At 37.0% G+C, this 23,692-nt stretch overlaps 1 protein-coding gene across 1 annotated transcript in view; it reads right to left on the bottom strand.

The window, feature by feature from the left end:
* Positions 1-16,218: 16,218 nt before the first annotated feature.
* edar (ectodysplasin A receptor) overlaps positions 16,219-23,692 on the bottom strand; it is a 48,623-nt gene continuing 41,149 nt past the window's right edge. The window contains exons 9-12 of the mRNA XM_088001858.1: positions 23,439-23,511; positions 20,749-21,073; positions 20,563-20,626; positions 16,219-19,535 (exon numbers count right to left, since the gene is read on the bottom strand). Of these exons, the coding sequence (XP_087857984.1) occupies positions 19,150-19,535; positions 20,563-20,626; positions 20,749-21,073; positions 23,439-23,511 (848 nt within the window). The 3' untranslated portion in view covers positions 16,219-19,149. The remainder of the gene's footprint in view (positions 19,536-20,562; positions 20,627-20,748; positions 21,074-23,438; positions 23,512-23,692) is intronic.

The following is a 23,692-nucleotide window of genomic DNA, read 5'->3' as shown; positions in this document are numbered from 1 at the left end:
GTTTAGTCCCCTTCTGCAATCTGGAGGTTGTTTTTTAAGTTATGACATTTCTCCCAAGGCTTGAGGTTAAACTCGAAGTTATTTGCTTCCTTGTTGCTGCAATTTGTGTTCCTTTCAGTGATGAAAGCCAACCAGCACCAGGCCAAAATGCGTAAATGGAATAAGGAAGATGATTTTGGGTCAAAGGGCTTTTGGGAACCAGCTGGGGAAAAGGAAATGGAAGATGAAAAGTGGAATCTTGTTTATCTCCAAACCACCAGCACCACGTTGCTTTGGAAATTCAGATCTCTTTGATAGTAGCTGTGGTTCAGTGCATTGTTTTATTAGCTTTGACAGTCTGTCGAAGTCTTTTGTTGGCTTACTCTCAGGTAAACTTATAGTCCGAGTGGAGGTATTTGATGATTTTTGAAATGGCCTTGATATTTTTTTTACAGTTTATAGCAAAAGAAACAGAGCATAGAAGCCCTTTCCCAGATATTGCATTTGGTTTTTGTTTCCCATGCATTTCTGACATCCCATATTAAATTCTGCCACTCTGTGTCAAATTGGAGAAGAATTGTTTACTCCTACAGTAAAGCTAGCATTGCTGCAGTCCAGCAATTAAAGCCTTTAGACCGTTCCCAGAGTGGGTGTCATGACTACGTATTCTTTCCAATCTCAGTTTTCCTTACACATTCACAGAAGGAAACTTTGGAGCAAAAATTTCAATTTATAAAAGCTCTAATCTAAGTAGAGCTACGTGTTGAACATCATAGGATTTCAGCTGTGGTATTAATGACTGCAGTGGTTGTTGGCTATAGAGTGTTGCAAAATTGAGCTGGATTATTACTTATAGAGTTCTGAACTATATATTTAGGAACTTTGGTCATTTAAGTAATAGGAGTATTTGGTTTTTCCTCACAAAAATATGTAAAACAAAAGTAAACCTTGTTATAAATCAAATTTGTTATTTTTTAGATTTCGAGACTTAATGCAAATTACCTGTTCTTTACCAAGTTGCAAAAATAATTTCAATCAAAACTAAAACATACAACAAATTCCAGGCAGTCATAATTAATAAAACAAATTGGAAGAATTGTGTCTGCAAAACCAAGTACCCCATTTTTACTTCCATCTGATAAGTACCAGCCAGGTTCTCTTAATCGAATGCACTTGATTTACAAATCATCAGCAGGTGTGCATACTTCAGTAAAAGTGGGTGTTTGAGCAGTTTTTTTGCAGTCAGTTAGCAATATTAAGTCATTTTCAGACAGCCTGTCTTTTAACTGTCAAAATTGTGTAATATGTCTCTAATGCCAACCATAAGCACTTACTGCTGGTTTCTTTCCCTTATCCTCTTTTCAGCATCTCACTCTAACAATAAGTAAAGAAAATATATTCAAAAACTTTCTTAGACATAATATTTAATATGTGTTGGATCTTTCTGAAAATGACATTCCCAAATGGTTGCCAAGAACTCAATGTTCTCATTGTTCCATAACAAATGATAAAACAGAGTAACTTTACTATACTTTGTTATGACTTCCTGTTAAAAATATCACTCTCTCTCCTGGTTTGAATGAAGAGTGGTTGACCTCCAGAGATGTTGTAGAAAATGTTGCAGAAAATACGGTTTCATGCAAAATGGCTTCTTACATCACTCCCGCTTCCTTTAACTTCACACCAGAGTAGTTTTCTTGCAGTAACAACTTCCACACTGAAGAGCATTGTTCATAATGCTCCTTAGATAGATAGATAGATAGATAGATAGATAGATAGAAAGCATTAAGCTTAGATACTAATATTTATATTTCTTCAGTGCTTGTTTTATGCTTATTTTATCTAAACAAATAGTGCCAACTTGAATACATTAATTGAGTACAAAGAATGTTTATTCTCAAGTAAAGATACATGTGTAAAGAGAAGAATTGTATCTTAAAACACTGAATAATTTGTTAAACTGTTTGTTGTCTTTTAAAAAGAATGTAGAATGATATGAAGATTAGACAATAAAAGTTAGTACCCAAGTAATGCAAAGGACTTGAATTGCCCTTTGAAAAAAAAAAAAAACAGTAACAGAGCCAATTAAATCTGAAAAGACAGTTTTGCAATGCCAATTGCTGTTTTCATCTGTTGCATTTTGCTTCTGTATGGCTTGACTAATGTTAATATACACAGCTTATCATTGCCTACATTTGATTCTGTATGCCTCAACTATTGTGTGGTTCTGTTAGTCATTTTGTTGGAAGGTCCAGACAGAAATGTTTGTCATAAAATTTCTACAGACAGGTTACTAAACAAAGCCTAACTAAGACCATGACCATGATAAACACACATGTTAAACATCAACATGCTGACATTGTAATTTGGAGCATATTGGAACACCCACTGTTGTACTACCACAGTGTTTACACACTCACTATGGATCATCAAAATTAAAGTTTGGAAACTTACTAGCCCAAGAAAGACATCCCACAACTGCCAATATTGATTATGGTTTGGACAGAGGAAAATCTTCAAAAAAAAGTTAGTAATAAGAAATGGAATTGGCATCCAGGGGTTTTATCCACAGGTCTACACATTGGTGCAGTTGGCAGCACATAATATTGATGTCTTGCAGCAAAAAGGTTTTGGGTTCAAATGTTGATCTGGGTTTTTTCTGCAGGGAGTTTGCATGATTTCCCTGTGCATGACTTCTCCACAGGTACTACAACATCATTCTCCCCCAGCTCCAAAAATTATTTAAGTTGCTTGTTGTCCCTAAGTTATCCCGAGGTGTGTGTGTGTGTGTGCGCGCGTGCGTGCGTGCGTATGCGTGATTGATCTCCTGTGTATCTCTGTTATCATGGACCGGCGATCTGTCCAGGGCGCACAATGAGGGTAGGAAATAAGAACCAGACCATTCAATGCAATCCATACTCATGCATATACAATGAATAGATGGAAGGGTTTTATTCACGACCAGGCTAAAAGCCTTATTCAGCAGCTTGCATGCATTTAGATTTCAAGCCTTATTCAGTTGTGAAATGTTAAAAAAAGATTCCTTTTTGCTCCATGACTGCCTGCATTATAAATCTCAATAGACCCCTGTGATTCACCCTACACATCCTGACATATTTTATAGAGCCCTCTGCTGAAGTAATCTTCCATATGCTTTTAATACCTCGCATGATATGTCTATATGGACTTTTTTTTTCTCTGGCTACTTTTCAGGTTGCTCTGCTGTCCTCCTTGATTGACAACTAACTGAATGGGGTCTAATTTTTATATGGTTGCACTTCTCCTTATAAGCTGTCTTTCTTAAATTAATGCCAGGTATAAATTCAAGATGAAGCCCCAGTTCAGACCAAAATGCAAAACACAAAGTGAAGCTTTGCTTTATTACTTGTCATATACATAAATCAAGCTCCTCTGGATATTTGAGGTATTCTGATTCATACAAAACAGGATAGGGTTTTAATTCAAATAGGAGACATTAGGGATATGGCAGCTATAAGAGGCAGAGTGCAAAGGAGGAGGGATGAGATTTCATGTGGATTAGTGGATGAGTACCAGAGACAAGGGATTTGGAAGCACTGTGCTCGTATAAATTTCACATAAAGGCTCTCTTGGAGGTCCAGGTGTACTGTGCTCTCTGTTGTAGAGGTAGAGGTCTACAACAGAGAGCTATATGAAAGAGACATGTTGTTTGGCAGCACTGCCCTTTAACAATTTCTGCTGCCCAGCCTGAGCGAGTGAGATTTCAGCAGATAACATTAGGAGTGAGAGGAGAACAGCACATTTACATTAATCCTATGATCATTCACCCTCGGTCTGTTATTGAACATCATTATGGTTAGAATCTACATTGTCCTGGGAATACTCTACCAGCTCCGCTGGTTTTGTAATTCTGTCCATGCCAATTACGAAGATACAACGCTAAAGTCAGTTTAAAATAAAAGTTCCTTAGTCATTTTATCGCAGCTTTAAAACTAGAATCTAACAAAACTCTCTTAGATGTCACTTGTTTACCTAATAAAAAGCTGGTAACTAAAAGCAGAAAGATCTTATAACTCCCAAAGAGAAAATGCAATTGGGTCTAGTTCACAGAAAGTGTTTTTATTAGCTTAAGAAATTGATTAAACATCTCTAACTTTGAGGTCGCTGCCTCCGTTTCTAGCATTCTTGTTTTATTAGAACTTATCTCTAGCCATATTTTTGGATTTTAATTTTTTAAACCAGATTAATTGACATACTTAGTCCAAGACAGATCCCAAAAAAATATTTTAGCATATCATTTTCCGTCTTTGTGGCTGATGTATTGTCCAAAGCAATTGACAATCTTCAAACAGAAGTGATGAGAGTCGAGGTCTGCTCATTCATTTCGGAAGGACTTTGTCTAATCCTGAAGACTATTCATACAGGGCGTCAAGCACAAGTTATCTTTATTCAACCCACTGAGCAATCTTGTTAGACTATTTTGTTCTACTAATAGTTAGCATTTAATTTTTATGATTGTGAGTTTAGGAACATTCAGTGCAATGCAAAAGACCTGATATGTGAGATATTCAGCAGAGAAATTAGCTCTCAATTTGCTGCAAAAACCCACTAAACCAAAATATGCCTTTCTCGAAACTGAGTGAAACAGATTCAAAATTGGATGGAGTTAAATGAAGGTCTTCCTTAGTAAAGACCTTTGAAAAGGTCTTTACTAAGAAAGAGCTGAAAATTATGTACATTTTCTAAAACTCTAAAATGCTGTACATTGTCTTGGGGCATAATAAACAAAATTTAGATTGGAATAGAGATTTTTGTCTTTCATATGTTCTCAAATTTGAGAATTGCCATAAGAGAATATAAGCAGCAAAAATAGCAACTGCAAGGCGCAGTAATGTGACAAAATGTGAAAAGGTAATCATGGGTAGTTTTGCAAATCAGTATCAGCTGCATTGGACACATAACTAAGTAAACAGAGTAACTGTTTGTTTAAGAAAACCTGGCTTGTTTGTAAATGAAAATTGTAGTCATGCTAAAACGGCTGCAGAACAGTGCGACCACTGAGAAAGATCCAGTCTTATGCAGATCTGCCACAGTTCTCCCACTTAGATTCCCTCAAATTGTGTGCTTCTTTTTCCGTGAGGAAATTGTGTGCGAGTGACATCGCCAATGTGTTCCCTATTGCACGTCAGATTTATAGTGTCCTGACTATCACTATTTACTTCAATCAATCCCAGCCCCTTTACTGTTTCACTCTGTATCATCCCCACATGAAAACCACATGTGATAAGTAAGGTTTCATTCAAACTCGCATCAATCATAAGTGCTGGTCAGGCAAGAAGATTTGGAAGTTGGTGCCTTAAAACCTTGAACTTTTCCCTCTTTCTGCCTGTTTCATGGGAAGGCTTGATGGAGGCGAATGAGGTCTAGATAACATCTGCAGTTTGTTTTCATGCAAGTTAGAGATCTGGAGGATTATTAACCGTATCATTTTGACAGCTATATGTTAATGGAAATCACAACCATATGCCAGAAGCGACTGGAGCTTAAGCTGTGTGTTTGTGTGTTTTAAAGTGAAATCTAATTAAGACATTTAGTAATTATTATGTTTTGTCAGTAGCAATGCATGGGAAATTGGAAATGGTTGAGTAGCAAAGGGACAGAGACTAACACCTAAATGCTTCCAGCTCAACAGAACTCAAAATAAGTCTAAAACTACTTTTTAGAAAGTGTCAATTGTAACACATTTCTTGTAAATTCTACATTTTAACATGGAAAAAAAGCAGTGGACAACCCAGGCTAATATAGTGTCCTACCAGTTTTGATTGATTCTTGGTAAACAATACCTCCTCTAACTGTGAAACTGCTTCCTGCTGTAGATTTGACTGCTGGGGTCATTGAAACTGGCCTGTGTGTGTGCGTGTGTGTGTGTGTGTGTGTGCGTGTGTGTGTGTGTGTTTGTTTGGATTCTTTCCCGGCTTGCAACAGTAGAAACATCTTTGGTTTGTTATTATTATGGTGCAGACCTCCCTGAATTGATCATATCAGGCTTTCTAACTTTTTGTTTTATTTTTGATGAGTCCCACAACATCCGATTGTTGCTTGTTTGTGTGTGTGTGTACATTGGTCACATCCACATTGCCTTGAATGGGAAGAATTAAAGGGCCAAACAGGGCATGAGCACTGCTGACCAGCACAATATAGCTGTAAAAGAAAATTTCTGCAAAGAATGAAGAACATTTTGGGTACATGTTTGGATAAATTGAATCTTTTTCTCACTCTTTTTCCACTTTATTAGTCATAAAAGCAATGTATGGTTGACACTGCAAAGACCATGTATATCTTAATTTTATAGTGATATAGTACAAATTTTAACATCACTTCATTACTGGTATTTTTCTATTAGCTCGGCACAATTGTTCTGGGGTATTTCCATCCTTATCTACAGCTGAAGCTTAAGGTTCAGGTTGGATGGTCTGTCCAAATCAAGGTTCTCTGTAGCGGATCTTCTTGAACATTTGCTCTACATTTGGCAGCTGTCATCCTGCCATCTAAGCTGATTGCTCAATCAGTTACTGTTGCAGAAAAAAACATCCCCACAGTATCATCTTAAATCTTGGGTTCAACAGAGTTTATTTTCCCCTCCTCTGACTATCTTTATCGTGTTAAATACAAGCTGTGATGCTCATTTGGGGACTCCAGACGAACATGGTGGGTTTGTGGACTCCCTTAGCATTGGTTGACCTGAGTCATTCTTCAGTCTCAATAAACACTGAAATTATGCTGTAGAATGGGCCTCTCTGACCAAGGCCCATTCTTTCCTGATTACTCAGTCGGCTCTGGTAGCAAAAATCTTTTGAGATTACCGTTTCCAAATATTGAAGACAGTGCTGTTTGTTGGGATTGGTAATGTTGTCAAATTAGATTTGTATTCTTACCCAATTTTGATTCGTTTTAATTTCCATCTTTGAGATCTACAGACAATTCCTTCTATATGCTTGGTTTATTTTAAATTGTAAATGTATTTTAATTTATATTAATGATTGTCAATTTTCATGGATTTAAAATAAAGAGAATGTTGCTACTCTATAAGGAAAATGAGTGACTAAACTATTTTTGATCCTTTATCATTTTGTTCTTTTTCAATATTTTTTCCCCTTTCCAGTCATCTGTTGTGATGTAGTACTAACCAAGCTGCTTTACCAGACCAAAAAGTCACCCTCTGTTCTTCTGAGTGTATTTTATTCCTGACAGGCCTGGTTTGGAGCAGGAGTAATTTATTTCTGAAAAGAGCAGGAATGTGACTTTAGCAGAAACAAATGTTTGTTTACGAGTAACTAACTTTATAGGGTTCATAACCTCCACTTTTGCTGCGACTGATTTGAGAAATGCATTTACCATCTGTGTGGAATGTTGTCCCTCTATTTTTGTTCCTACGAATGCATGTTTTTGGGCTTAGGATCTGGAGATAGGAAGGTCAAAGTTAGAATTGTGGAAAAACATCCAAGTCCAATTATTGCAACACTGATCTGACCATCTGTGGCACTCCTTTTGCTCAGTTTGTCTGAAACATCTGTCTAAAAATAACAATTTCTACAAATGGTTGAACCATGACTGAAGAATGTAGTGTTAGTCTTTCTTGACCAAAGCACACAGCTCCAGTTAGATTCTGCAAACGTAATAGGGTGACTGTGGCTCTGTGGAGTCGTCTTCTGATCACAAGGTTGTAGGTTCGATTCCAGCTTCCTCTTGCCACATGTCCATGTGCTCCTGGGCAAGGCACTTAACCGCAATCAGTGTTGTGTGTTTGTGAGGGTGAATGTGACTCTAGTGTAAAGTGCTTTGAGTGGTCATGATGATTGGAAAAAGTTCAATCCATTTAATGTTTGTAGAATAAAAGGCTCTCAAACAGCTGGTTGGTTCATAGATGCCTATTTTTTCCTCTAGTGAATTAATACACTCTTTCTTTCCAATATTGCCAACATTTCCAATATTTAAGTATGCTACTTCATTAAAAGATTACATGGTTTGAATTTGAACTATTCATAATTTTATGGACACAGTCTAAAACTGAATATTGAATATCCTACTTAAAAAATTTTACGTTTAAACACTGATTTCACTGATTAAAATGCTTAAAATGTTATATTTGTTCCACAAGCAGTTGTGATAGTGAAACCTCTTCATGGCAAAAATCTAAAGAGCTTAAGGCTGGATGGCATGTCAAGTGTTGAAAAACATATGCTTTTTATAAAGAAAAGGCTTCTTATTTATTTCTTCCAAAGCTTGGTTTGTGGCAGTAATCATCTCAATCTGAGACACGCTGCTGGTTGACGAACGAGATTAGAGGGCCTGGAGTAAATACAGTTGATATTTAAAATGTACTTGTAGAAAACCACTCAGATTGTTCTCGGATGGCATACGTTTGAAAAGGATGCATTCAGATTTTTTTAAGGTTACAGAAAGACGTAAATTGGCAAACTGAACACATAAGTAAGAATCTGGTCAGAGAAGTCTGAGAACCATAGCAGTTTATAAGAACTTTTTGGTTTAAAGTTCAATAAAACAGCCTGGTTTTTAACAGATATTTTAATTGTTAAACCTTTTTAAGCTTTTTCTTTTAATTATGCGAACTCATTAAATGCACATAGATTTTTTTGTAAAATCAATGGCATATGAAACCACGGAGAGTTTGATATTGTAATTAAAGAATGCTCTGTGCTGTAACAAACATTGCTTTTGCTGGGTTGTCATGTCAACAGTAAACAACTTTTTAATTTCAATTTCTGATTAAACTTCATAGTTTCAGTATCATCTACATTCACAATCTTTAATTCAGAAAACTTTAATCTGTGATGTTATTTGTAATAGTAAAAAAAAGCTAATTTGAAGCATTTAAAATTGTACTTTTTAAAGGTTATTGCAGTTTTTAAAGAGCTTTAAATTAGTAGCTCATGATTTTTTTGTTTCCTTGAGGAATGAATAAAAACCCCATTATGCCCATTTATATTACCCTCTAGCCATTTAGTTGGATCAAATTTATCTTGCCATCACACCGTTTTGCCCTGAGGGAAATGGTAAGGTTAAGAAATAATAAATACAAAAATAACAAAGCAACAAAGCAAAACAACACAACTACCAGATGCTATCTGAATGCTAATAGGCTGCTTGTGAGTGATGTCAGGAAAAAAGAAGATATTTTCTGACCTACCATTAAAAAGGTAAATCCCTATTTTTCTAAGCTCTGCTGGAACGTTTAACTGGAGTCTTGCAGTTTGGTCAGGTAAGATTAAGACTGGGATTTTCTGCAACAAAGAGCTTTGTTAAGGACTGTATGTGGGGAAAAGCACCTCAAGTCCTCTGATGAGGACTTGTGATGCACTGGTCTGTTTATCCTCCAAAGGCTGTGGTAGCCTTGTTAGTGTGCATTACCTCATGCGGTCTTCAAAATACTAAGAAATTTTTAAATAAAATTATGCTAGCCTCGGCCAGAAACCAGGAAAATGAATCACATGAAACATAGAAATCAACCTTCTTCCATAGCCATCTCCCAGACTTGAGCTGTGGTGAGCTGACACATTGCTGTCGATGATGTAAAGTGATATTTATTTATAAATATATATTTATTTATATGATCTATTTGAAAATGTTTAAATGGCAAGCATTACAATAGTTATGCCATCAAAGATAAAAAATAAATAAATATAATTATCAGCAAAGTGATTTTCAAAAATTTTATTTATTTTAAAACTTTTTTATGTAGAGATGGTGGAAAATGTAATCTTTTACTGTATGAAGTGAACATTTTACACAGAACGCATCAAGCCCAATCCAAAATATATACACCAAAAAATTGCATGAGCTGGGATCTTTGATGGCAGAGCATAGGATCCATACGTTTATTTCCTTTGAGTTCTGGCATGAATATTTATGTGCCTATACCATTAAATGACCACTTATGATCGATGCTGAAAACTTATAGATCTTATTGTGCCATGTTAAGGTTCTGAATACAAAGTAGAGAACACAATTGACTAATTAGGCACATTTTATTGCAATAACTTGCTTGTTTTTGGAGTATAATCCAAAAATGTATGTTACAGAAGAGTATGATTTCTTATTTCTTCATCAGATGTTCACTATTCCGGGAAGTTTTTAAAATCAGATGAACTTTTTCAGAGTAAGTTATGTGTAGTAAATCTAGAACTTTTTTTTTATCTTGGTCTGGAGGCTTTGATGTATGTAGTTAAAGATCTGCCGCGAAAGTTCAGCCAAAGTAAATAAAAAAACCTGCTTTAAATATTTCACTTACAAAGTGAAGCCATATTTTTGCAAACTGTTTGCATATGAAAATAAAAGTTGCTTTGGATAAAAATGGAAACTTGTTATATGTTTTAGATCATCAAACTAAACAAAAATAAGCTGCTGCACACACTTTGTTTGGTTGATATTTACTTCTACCCCAAATCACTCTGCTTGTTTTCTCTTCTGTTGTGCAAGAGATGCACAACTATGTAAAAGAATAATTCTAAAAATTATGTTTATGTCATACTTCAGTATTGGTTCTTCATGGCTCAAAGGTAGAAGGTCCCACGGGGCAAAACATAAGAAAAAAAAAAGATACATTGTTGTGGATGTCAACAGATGTTTTGTATATGACAGATGTTTTTTTGTGACAGGAAACACTTAAAAATTAAACTATTAGGTTGTAGTCTTTTTCCATAGTTTTCTTACTTTAGAGACTTTATGCTTACAAACCACAGCAATGGTCACCACTGCAGCCTGACTGGTGACTCCATTAATTATTGACAGAGATATTTAGATTATGCCATATTGCTATCCAAATGTGATAATGTTGATTGTGCTTTATACAGTCTTTTGAAAGTCTAGAGTTAGAAAAGTGCATTCTAAATTTTATGCTAAATGATAATAAAAACACCAATTATGATTTATTTAGGTTTCATACTTTTTCTGATAATTTGTTGCTCTAACCTAAAATAACACCAGTTTGCTTTTTAAACTTTAAAGAGGCCAAATTGGCTCTAGATTTGCTTGTCCTCCCACTCTCTAGTCTTCGCAGCTCTTAAAATGAGCAGAACCTCAGATATAGCATGTGTCTTTTTGCTGTGTTGTTTTTTCTTTAGCAAAATCTAAATAATAAAAAGCGACAAACTCTTCTACAAGGCTCTGTTCTACTCTGAATGGGGAGATATCCATCACAAAGCAAATGCACTTAAGTGACCATCAAGTCTCCACCACCTTCTAGTTTCATTTTACAGAGTGGGCCTTTGAAACAGGCTTGTTTGTATTGTGTCATCTAAATGAGGTGTTGTTACCGATGTGTCTGCTGCAGGAAATGAAATCAGTTGATTTATTTACTTTCATTGGTTAAGTTGTGTCCAGACTGAAGCCTGCATGAACGTGTCTGGTCTGTGGTTTTTAATTGGGCTAAATCTGCCAGAGTATTCTGGACTAGGGCTGAAACGATTCCTCGAATGATTCGAGTACCTCGATTACTAAAATTCCTCGAGGAAAATTTACCTGCCTCGAAGCTTCGTTAATTTATGTTTTATTAGTTAGCGCACCGTGTTCCGGCCGGGACTTCATTTGCGTTGCGCGGAGCTCTCACTTCCGCCTCTGAGTTGTTGACAAAAGCTAAGTCTCAGCGGCATAAAGTCCAATCTTCAAGATTGGCCCGTGGGGATTTTATTGATTGATGATAATGCCCGACTTTTTATCGTTTTTGGGGAACCAATAAGCATCCTTAACATGACTGGGGAATGCCTGGAGTACGGCAGCATTTCTCCTCCGGGGCTGCTGGTTGAAAGCGAACGGCGGGAAGAGCGCTGAGGTGAGCGGATAGCCTGAACAGGGCGGGCGGCTGAGTAGCTGATGCTTACCGTGTAAATGTAGCTTTACCGACGAACCGCACAATAAATTTCATATCCCGGTCTGAAGAAACGGGTGGCGGAGCGCATCGTACATGGCTGGTAGATGAGTTTCTGAGTGTGACCAGTGAAGGTGTCGTAAATATCCCGTATTGCTTCCCCCCGTGTTCGTCCCCCGGTCTAACGGTTCGTCAGTCCGCTGGTCTATTTCCTCCCCTCCACCCCATCTTACGTTCGTTCATTCGCCCTCTCCTCCCACTCCAGGCGGCATTTCCCGTATTTTCAAACCCAAAGCGTGACAGGTTAGGTGGCAAGGTGAGTTTAATTAATCTATTAAACTCACTGAAGATGAATACATAAACTAAAAGCTGGATTGTAGACATTTTTATAAGCATATTTGTGAGCCTGCCTCTTTGTTATTAAATTCAATATAATTTCAGATTTTTCTATAACTTTTCTTCTGGTTAACTTAGAAAGTGAGCTATTATTGTTACAGGTTAGTTTTCTGAACTACAAAAAAGCAACTGTTAGGGATGCTCAAATATGAAAAATTGGACTGATATTGATATCTGATAGTAACACCGGTATTATGCCAGATTTACCAATATTTCATTTTATAATTTTTTTTAATCCGATTACTCGATTAATCGTAAGAAAAATCGATAGATTACTCGATTACTAAAATATTCGTTTACAACAGCCCTATTCTGGACAGCATCGCAACACAGTGGAATATGCTGATGTTGACTTCTTGCTTGGGTTTCCTGAGTCGACCAGATATTCTGAAAATTACTCTAAAGAGTCCCCTCGTTTTGGTCTAACTGGTACCCTATTAAAATGTTATTAGGTAGTTGGGAGGGGTCTGACGACTGGAAACATTAACGCTTCCAGTTTAGTGAAACCATAAAGTCAAGTCAATCAGCAATCCCATATGGCAGACCACCAAATGTGTATTATTTTCACCAGCCGCAATAGGGATAAATATGCCTTTTGAGTAATGCAATAAGCATGGAGAGGGTCTGCTAAAATACCTGGTTGTATATGAACAATTCTGTGATGGAGCTGAGTGGAACCAGCTGTTAGTGGTTTTATAGGGTTGAGAGGCCAGGAAATTCAACAGTTTCTGTCTACAAGTATGTTTTCACTCCATTTTCCCGTTTTTTTTCTTCTTGTTTTAAATTGTTAAATCAAAGTGTCAGTTTTGATTTTAACCAGGCTACTTTCTTCATAATGTACCCTACTTGATCCTCAAAATTCGGGTTATATAGGAATTATATTTTTCTCTTTTCCAACAATGTCAGTCTGTGACTGAGTTGGAAATAGTTGGAACAAATTGATTTTATTTGTGGTTCGTCAAAAAAATTAAACAGTTCAATCAGTAGCATCAAACAAAGGACCCTTTAAGGTCTTCATAACCAATAAACTTACACATTTTGTCATGAAAAAATACCTTAATGTCTTTTGTTTTTATGTAACAGCCCAACACAAAGTAGTGTTATTCCTCAGTATACAACTGACAAGTGCATTGGTCTTTAGTCAGACAAGCACATAAAGTAAATGCAAAAAAATAATATGATTTGGGGAAAGCTATTATCAAATATGTTCCTTGACCTAATAACTATGAAAGTACCTAGCAATCTCACATAACTGAAAGAAACAACAGCCAGAAAGTAGCAATCAGGTCCGAAATCTGGGTGTTGTGATCAACTCAGACCTGAACCTTCAGAGACTCGTAGAGTTTACCACCCGAAGAACATTTCCAGTATTAAAGGACTACTGTTCAAGCAAGATCTAGAGAAACTCATCCAAGCGTTTGTCTTTGGTTGCAGTGATTACTACAATAGCATCTTTGAAGGTCTGCCAAAAGAGTCAGACAGCTGCAGTTGTTCCAAAACGCATTCTCATTAAAACCAGAAGGATAGAGCACATCAACCCAACACTAAAGTCTTTACCCTGGCTCACAGAACAGACTTTAAAATAATTTTGCTAGTTTATCAATCACTGAACAGCTTAGCACCAACATATATAAATAACCTTTATGAACCTATATGAAACATATGAACCTTGAATCTTCCACTCTTCTCAGGTCCACAGAACCAAACATAGAGAAGCAGAACTCAGCTTCTATGCACCACAAAAAGCAATCTTCCAGAAACCTGCAGAACAGCTGAAACTCTGAGTTCTTTTAAATCTAGACTAAAAACCCACCTGTTTAGAGTTGCCTTTGATCAGAAGTAAGACCAATATTGATCATTGATGTTTGTGATGGTGGTACTTGACAAAATATAATGTTTATTACTTATTTCATAATTGGTGTTTTATGATGTCAAGCACAACTGCCTTGTTGCTGAAACTGTTCAATAAACTTGATTTGACTTAATTGTTGTCTCACCACATAGACAAAAATCTGATTAAAGTTTCCAGGCACCACATAAAATCAGCCTTTTCTGGGCTGACAGGAAAGGCTGTGTGGATATGTGTTGCAGCCTGGGAGTTGCTTTTTTTCTTTTCCAGGTTGAGACGCTCCTTGCCCCAAATAAAACGTAACTTTATCCTAATTGTATAAAAGAGCACCTTGCCAGATTCTCATGAAGCAAAAAGCGGACCCTGAAGACGTGTGTGCTTTGCGAGCGTGCTTGCCAGGACTGACAAAACAGTTCAAGGGAGAAGAATTTCTTGTGGGCAATCTTTAGTGTTTGAAATTTGATGATCATCAATGCTGATTTGATGCCTCCCAGCATTGGCAAATGTTTTCTTTAGCACAAAGAGCTTTCTGAAGTAACTTTATTATCCCCAGCCACTGCTCACACTCTTCATTGTTTAGATAATGCTTTGGAAATTCTGGCACGATTATAGCACACACCCTGCGGAGTGTGAAAGCTGAATGACTAGGATCTGTCAAAGGTGACATCTGCCACTGGAGGAACCATTAGTAAAAAGATTAGTGAGTGTAGAGGAATACCTCACAAAATCAGAAAGATTCTTCCAGAATCAGAACAAAATCTGCGGAATTATCTTTTTTTTCCCTTTACATCGAAACACTAGGTCATAAAACTACTTTTCATTTTTTATCTGTAATGGAAACTTTGTACAAGTAAGACAGTGAAATAAAAAAAAGTGGTTTGGTTTCATGTCATGTAGTAGCAAGTTAGCAAAAGAGATCAAAGTGTGTTTGACGGGAAAATATAATGGGTAAAATAAATTGTAGTCTTCTGATCTTGCTGTGTACCATTTTTCCTATGAAGTCATCTTCAATCTAGCAAACTATAATGATTAAAATGTCACATTTAATACCCTTTAATTAAATGTTTGATAGAGTAGAGATTATCTAGCCATTAGTACTATCTGTGCCAGCAGTAATGGTGGTCAAATGTCAGTGATGAAAGCCTGAATTTACCATCTGGAGATACTATAAAGGCTTGTCCTTCTTATACTGTGCATGTGCTGCCGTTTAATTACATCATGAACATATTTATGATTTGGTTGTATCCAATCACTTGCTTATTAGATTTGTGTGATGTTAATTGCTGACATGCAAGTGAATTTAGCAAGAAACCAAGCAAACCAAGTCAAGAAAAAGAGTACTTAGAGTATAAACATTTGTGTTCACTAACCACCTCAAATCAAGTGCAGTCAAAAACTACAGGATACAAATTGATCCTTTTTTAACACAGGTAGCAATAGTAGTTTCATAATGAACTTTATTTAATCACAGTTCTTTTTGCATTGTTTTATGTTTTTCTTTAAGTGAAAGTAATCATGAACTAGTGATTCTGTGTTTAGCTGTGCCTCTTTCCTGGACAAAGACATTGAAGTGTTCCCTGTTGAAGTGAACAGTGTTCTCTGTTTCTCTTTCTCATAGAAAGATATTGTTGATTTTCAGTGACATAGAAATCACACCTTGCTCAATGCGCTGTTTTATGTGAGGATATTTACTTAAATCCATTAATTGAACTATTGCTTCCAGTAACCAGGTGTATGCTCTGGTTTTTCTTTTACATAACAATTTACACTAGGCTTATTCTGTCTGTGTTTAGTCTTGTTCTTGGAAGAGTCGTCGTTGGAGCTTTTCCTGCCATTAACCTTGCGTCATATTTTTGTATTACTCAGAGTATTCTGTTCTCTGTTTTTTCTTTCAGATAGAAAATATTTCTGATTTAATACCATTGTGCTTTGCTCTTTTTCCTCGACAAACCGAAAACACTTCCAAAAAAACAATCTTAGATGGAGCTTGCTGTCTAACTCCGTATTCTTCATTTTTATTTCACACAGAAAACACCCCTGATTCATTGCTTCTGTGTTTAGCCGTGGATCCTCCCTGGGAGCAGCAACTGATGGCGCAGTATAAATAAAAATGAATCAAATTGAAACAATACACATTCCACCATACATCTTTAATAAGGTATACATTATATACAATAATAACTTATATATACACAGTTACAATTTGGTTCTGTGACAATTTTGTGTTTTTCTACACATTGTACTATGCTTTAAGTGCTACTGAGGTAAGATATTCAGGAATGGCTTCTGTATAATATATCAGCATAAAATATGTCAGGCACAATTTATGAGAATAAGCTCTAGTAGGCAATGTTTTTCACAAATATGTGCAAAACATTAAGAGATAAAACCAAAATGCTGTCCTGATGGAGCAGAATATTTCAACTGGAGCTTTAGATCAGAGACAAAAACCTATATCGTCGATGTCCATGTGCAGTAATACGTACAGGAGTCCAGCCCCAGATTGTAATGGAAGATAGAGATGCAGAAAAAGAAAACCTCTGTGCATAGCAGTAAAAGGGGCATTATGCAGGCAACAACAGGGATCAGATTAAGATCACTTCCATTTCAACAAACTGAGATCAAAGCAACATTTGGCACTGCCTGGACTTTGGAACCGTTTGCTTGAATTTTGACACAAAACTACTGAATAAATTAGTATTCATGATCGGCAGCTTCCTTAATGGTGGGCTGGTAAGTTTTAGAACGAGCACTAACGTCTGGTCTGATGCTTATCAGAAGTGCAGTTTCTGGAACGTTCATATAACACCTAACTAGCTTCAGCTGCTTCTCAGAATTCACACAATTGCATATTGTTCTTGTTTAGTCTATTGGTCCCATAGGGGCGAGGGGAGCTAAAATCCTGTCTGAGCATGACTGGGCCAGACACTAAAGCTGAATGAGAGGAGACAGGCATGGACAAATGTAACGCTACCTCTACCTCTGAATGCAGCAACCCTGGGGGCCAGTGAGGCCACTCAGCTGTCCTGGCATTGCTTTGCAGGGATTTTATAGCTGCTCTCTTGGGTGTTAAACAGTTAAGTGGCCCTAAATGCTTAATTAGGTGCTGGAAGTCATAGGCACTTTGCACCCGCTCTGTAAACCACAACACATCAGCTTATTAGGGGCATGGTGAGCCACACGCCAAATAATTAGGGATGGCGGCAATGCTAGACCGCAAGATTGGGCTATAAGTAGACTAACAGGCAGTTAGGGGGAATGGGGGGAGAGGGTCACAGCCAGGGTCACTGTGGAGGAAGTAGGTGTAGTAGGAGAGTGTGTGAATGTGTTAGGATTGTAGACATGTGGTCCCAGGCAGAATGCTGTGTTCATCCAGGACACTTAAACGTTAAACTCTCCACCTAAAAATGTGTCCGTGTGTTTTGAGGTTTTCTTTCCTTTTTTATGAGGAGGTCGGTTGAACTTTTCCATCCGCTACATCTGCGTGTCATCAGCGCCTCCACGCTTACCAGACGTATTGTATGTTAATCAGTGGATAAATCCACAATTGTTTTAACGTAAACATCATCCCAAAGTCCTTGCAAGGTCTTAAAGCTGAAAATATCTAATTGCACTGTTGGTGGTTTCTGCTTTTTTTTTTTTTTTTTGGTTTTTGTTGCATGTAAAATTCAGCAACAGACACCTTGGCGTCAACAGATGCCCAAAGCAAATTTATCAAGCAAAAGTTGAGCTGAGTGATGTTTTAGCATTTCCATCTGGTCCCAGTGATAGGAAGAAGGAAAGCCATGTTTGCTACTCTCTTTGTGTGATGGCAGCATGATCAATGGAGCAGTTATGAATTGGAACTAAGTCTGCGGTCAAACTGGGTCGCTTTCTTTACATGGACAAAAGCTACATCTAGCTACATGAATTGCCAGATGAAGCACAAGGTCTGTGCACAAATTCAAAAGCTTTTAGCAAAGACTATGGCCAGTTCCAAATATCAATATTATTGTTGCGACGTCCTCTAATGAATGAAAGACCGTCAGAAAAACACATCAGTGGCTAGTGGAGAACCAGGGGTAAATAAAATAAAAAAAAAAACAGTAGGTGCATCTTAACAAACTTGTAAATCATCAAAATGTTGATGCATTTTAGGTAAGGTAACTTTGTTTATATAGCACATTTTCAGCAACAAGGCAATTCCAAGTGCTTTTAATTTTAGCAAACTAAAACCCATGTACCGTATAGATTTATTAGAAATATATTTCAAGTTTGTGTTAATTTTGATGATTATGGTTTAAAGTCCTTGAAATCCTATGACAAAGTTGAAATTTGATGATCAGTCATTGCAAAAGAAACAGACTGTTCTTCAAGAGTATTAGCACCTCTATGTTCTGCTGCATTGAATCAGAAATTCAAGCAAAAGGAGCCCTGACCTAATACTGACTACATATACCATGGATACACTTTCAGAAGACTGATCATTTCTTATTAAAACCTCCTGAATTTAATGCTTTGAACACATTTCTTTGAGTGTAATTAATTTATGCAGTGTACAAGTTTACACTGTATTCACTTCTTTGAATTTACTTACTGAAATAAATTACCTTTTTGTTGATATACTAATTTAGAGAGATGCACCTGTCCTTAACTTTTAAAAATGGAAATGTCAAATTGCGTCCAGCGCAAAGGATTTCTGGGTATTTGAGTATCATGCAATGCAGTTATTTTGTGGAACACAACATGATGATTAAAAATCAGAAAGCAAATTAGATGATTACATTCTTGCAGAGCAGAACCAAAGTGAAATTGGAGATTTAACAACTTAAAAAAAAAACAACAAACATCTTTTTTTCCCTCTCACACTTTGCAGCAAAAACATAGAAAAGCAATCTTTTTTTTTTTTTTTTTTTTTTTGGTATTTGGAGTTTAGCTTCTTAAAATATAAAGAAATGTGGACAAGACGCCCACTGGCATTCTTCATGTGATGGGGTAATTTTGTACACATGTATGTAATGTCCTACTTGTCAGGGCAAACGCTGTCCCTGCATAAATGTGTACTTAAAGACCTCCTGAATATTCAGACACTGGCACAGCGCTGGGAGGGAGAAGTGCACTGGGACGGACACACCAACTGGCTGTGGAAGCTGTTGATACTCTGTCGTCCAGCCACTGCCACCACCTCGCTGGTTCCCAGCACATCCACGCACAGTGACTCTACAGCGTCCAGCCTCTCGATCTGCACCAGCCGTGTGAGGAGGTCGGGGATGCTGTAGCCGGCCGTGCTCACTCTTTCAAAGAGCTGTAGGCCGTCGCTCATGCCGCCGATCTCATCACGCTTCAGGCCGAAACTCTCTGCCAGGTGCCTCCATGTCTTCACCACAGCCGCCTCGCTGCTGTAGGAGGAACTCAGCATGCGGCTGGCCTTCTCCAGGCAGTCGAAGGGAAGCTCTGTAGGGCTTAGGCCTGAGGAGAGGACACGGATTTAAAGATAAAATGTCAGATTATCATGTTAAACAGTAACAAACGTAAAATAAAAAAGTGGTTTGTCACATTAAACCAATTTAATGTATTTTAGTACATTGGATATTGCATAAGAATTGCTAAGTCAAGATCCAAACCTTAATGCATATATATATATATATATCGGAGATGTATAAAATTTTTAAACGGGTACCATGCACTTTTAGCCTTTACTCACAAAGGCTAAAGGTCAGGCAGAGTAAGAATAGAAGACAAGCAGCAATGACCTCATGTAAGGTCAGCTAATTCCTTCTGCGTATGGGCCAACCACGTTACCCCACACACTGCCCCACCAAAAGACTTTGAAGGGGCAGCATTATGTATTTTTCAGGTACAAAGTGGTATTTTATAACACAATCAAGTTACTACGTCAACTTCAGTTATCATAAAATGCTAAATAAACGAAAATGACTTAAAAGAAATTTGTTTTTGTAATTTAACAACTTGAAAAAATGGGTCTCTGTCCCTTTATGAAGCATTTAATTTCACTGACAAGCAGCTTGTATAATGAGCTCAGCAGATGCGTAGATCCACCAGGTGTTTGTTAACTGCTGAAGGAGCTTAATGGGGGATTCGCAGGGGAAGGCTCCTCTGTGAGGCGTGGAAACTGCAGCTCCAAAAAGGAGATTAAAGGATTTCCCCCCCAAAAAAATGTCAATTTTTACATAACACTGCCTCTTTAAAAGACAGCTTTGTTTTTAACCAAAGGCAGTACTACAGAATATAATTCAGGGAGTATGAATTCAAAGGCACGTCACACTTGAGAGTTTCATTATGCAAAACTTTGTGTTAGTCCATCACATAAAATCTCAATAAAAAACATAACATTTTGTAATTGTTACCTGACAAAATATGAGGAAAAAACACCAAAGTGGTCATCATTCTCAGATGATGCATTGTTCATTCTTGTAAAACAATGAAAACATCAATTACAAGGCTTGGCAGAAAGTTTCTCTTCTGATTGACTTACCCTCAGTAACATTGCAGGTTCTCGCATACAGTTCTAGTATCTTTTTCCTTCGACTCTGTAGCATCTGTGTGGTATTGAAGAAAAAAAATACATCTTTATGAGATTATAAAAGGATCCTAAGTTATAAATCTGTTCATAATCATATTCTGACTTCAGTACAGTCCTTAAAAAGCTTTGTCTTCCTACCCCTGGGGTTTTATTGTTGTTGATCCCGTTCATGCTGCTGATGTGGTTGCTGGAGGCAATGTGGTTGACACTGTTGATGTGGTTGGGACTCTGGATGTTAATGGTGTGGCTGGCAACTATGGGGGCACCATTGGATGTGCGGCCGCGGTCCAGGAGTCCCAAAGAGAGCAGAGAGAGGTCGGGCTTGTTGCCCAGGTCCACGAGGCACAAGTTGGGGTTGGGGGACGCGCTCTCGACAGATCCCTGCTTGTCAGACGGCGGCTCCTCGTCGCTGTCGATGCTGCGGCTCAACAACTGCTCATTCTCAGATGATGCATCATTTTCACTGCATACACAAACAAAATAACACTTGATATACTTATATTTATTAATATTTCAGTTATATATGTATATAAGCAAACATTTGACAAGTCGTCAACAAAAAGTGAAGGATGTTGAGGAAGTTTTTATGAATTTTGCCATTTCCATCAACCCTTTGAAACGGCTGTTTACAGTTATTAATGCTAACTGTACCGATTAGTCTAATTGAGCTCATATTGCTACTATAAGATGCTAAAGACAGATTAAAATAATTTATCATTTTATCTTTGTTTGAAATAGTAATGAAAGTCTGTCCAACCACAAAGCTGTTTAACAATGACTGCACTCTTACTCAAGGTATGATATCATCTATGCTAATACAAATAATGACTGATCATGACAGAAGGGCTGCCTAGTGGGGTCTCTTAGTCATAATAAATGAATAAATGATTTACCATCTGTTGACAATAAATCAGTTTTTTCTCTCTGAAATTGCTTTTTATTCCAGCTGCTATTTATTTTGAATGAATCTTTATTAAAAATAAAGTTTTGAGTGTATTGATTTTGTGAACTTTTATATTTTTAGAGAAAAGGTGTACAAAAGTAAACATTTAGTCAGAACTGGCACCAAAATCAATGTTAAAAAGACAAAATCATTGTTTTTGCTTAAAAAAAAAATCCAAGTTAGAAATTTAAACTGAACTAAAGACCACGGTTAACGTGAATAAAATAGATATCACTGACTTTAACTTTAACTATGAAATCAAGTTTATAATAAATCAGTCTATTACTCTTATTGAAAATAATGTCACAAGAAAAGCACATCAGTGTTTTTGTACTGATTGAAGCCTGGTGCCTGATTCTTTGTAGTTGTTTATAGTATTTAAAGTTGTTAAAATTAACTGGAATCAACACTAGCAAGCATGAGATTTATAAAATTGAACAGTCAGAAAACAGCCTGGGTATCGGTGCATCTCTAACCTTTACGACATGTCTGTAAATCACAGGAAGTTGCTATCTTGTTTCCACATCTCCTGATGTTTTTAAGCAGTTCTTGAAACAACGCTGCCTTTTACAACACATATAATTTTATCAACGATCCTCTCTCTTCCCATCTCCTCTGGATTTTCTTGCAAAAGCACCTTGTTGACAGAGATGCACACTGAATGCTATTGTTTTCATGTCCTATGCTCTTTCTTCCCAAACACACACCTACACACAAGATGCCATTGTTTCCCAGATATCTAACACCCTTTCTGGCAACTAATGCAGTGAGTTAGCACATCCTCTGGCATCCAGCTTCAATGTGTTGTTGACTGCTGTTGATGCTAATGTGTGTGTGTGTGTGTGTGTGTGTTCCATGTGCATGGATGTAGAGTATCTGTGTGTATCATCTCTTTAATTCGCTGTTCTTCCATTACTATTAAAAGACAACAAATGAAAGCATACATTCAAAAAGCATTTGAGTAATTAAACAGATTGGTATACAGACATAAAAAGTCTTCACGTTTCAACACTTCTCTCTGTGCACTCGCCAGTGCCGTTAAAGCATGATTGTCCTCTCGTGAGGTTTGAGGGGTATGCAGAGAGGAAGGAGAGAAAACCTTCACCCTTTTGTTGTCTGGGAAGACCTGCTTTCCCCTGACGGTGGTTTTATGTAAAGATTGGAATAAATACCACTGTGCACCGTGACAACTAACGCCTTTTCTCAGCATTTCTTATGCTTCAGGGCTCAAATGTGCTGCCTTACCTCACAGCCTGCACTAAAGCCACATAATTGGGCCTGTCTGCTTTATTACTTAATTTAAAAAAAAAAAAAAAAAAAACTCAGGTCATATTATTTTACACATACTGTACGTACTCGCAGACACAAGAAGAGATGCCCAGAGGGCAAGAACACAACTACTGCAAAGGCTGGTTTTGTGGCAGTTTAATTATGGGCAGATTGGAATAAATTATGTTGTGCTGAGTCTTTGTATCCAGATATACTCATTAAGTTAGAATGTGCAGGATCAGAAAACGCACTTAGGTTTAATTTGCTATAACCTGTATTTAAAAATGTAAGAACTTTAAAAATCAGAATAGAAAAACTTTGTAGCATGATTGTTGGTTGACATGCTATGGAAAAGAAAAAAAAAGGTTTATAGTTCTTTTGTATATCACAGCAAAAAAGTTACCTATATGTCTTTTTATACACAGTATCAAAGTATGTGGTTTCAACGGTATAATAATAATCTGAACATATCCTCCGTCAGTAGGTACCTGATTGTGTGTTTGACCCAATAAGATGTTAAAAGCTTGATTAATTTGGTAGATTTCAGGTTTTTTTTATTTCACATGACCACTGAGGCATAATCTCTGCATGGTAGCACGTCGGACGTTTTCCTCACCTTTTCACCGTCTTCTGAGGACCTGCTTTCAATTTGTCATATTCATCTTTCTCAGAGAAAATCACCACATTATCTGTGAGCAGAAAAAGAAACAAAAGAACTTTAGTGAACAAAAAGTAGCACTATTTTGAATGAAACACACCCATCATATTAAACTTCTACTAAATATTAGGATGAGTTAAAAGATGAAACAGAATTCATTCCTCAGGCTAAACCATTTTTACACATCAGCAGGATCAATGTATAAAACGATT

Source organism: Poecilia mexicana, unplaced genomic scaffold (assembly GCF_051168715.1).
Source record: "Poecilia mexicana isolate PSO_F unplaced genomic scaffold, ASM5116871v1 scaffold_2, whole genome shotgun sequence".
NCBI lineage: Eukaryota > Metazoa > Chordata > Actinopteri > Cyprinodontiformes > Poeciliidae > Poecilia > Poecilia mexicana.
The sequence above is the reverse complement of the archived record's forward strand: the minus strand, read 5'-3'. Positions and strand labels throughout refer to the sequence as shown.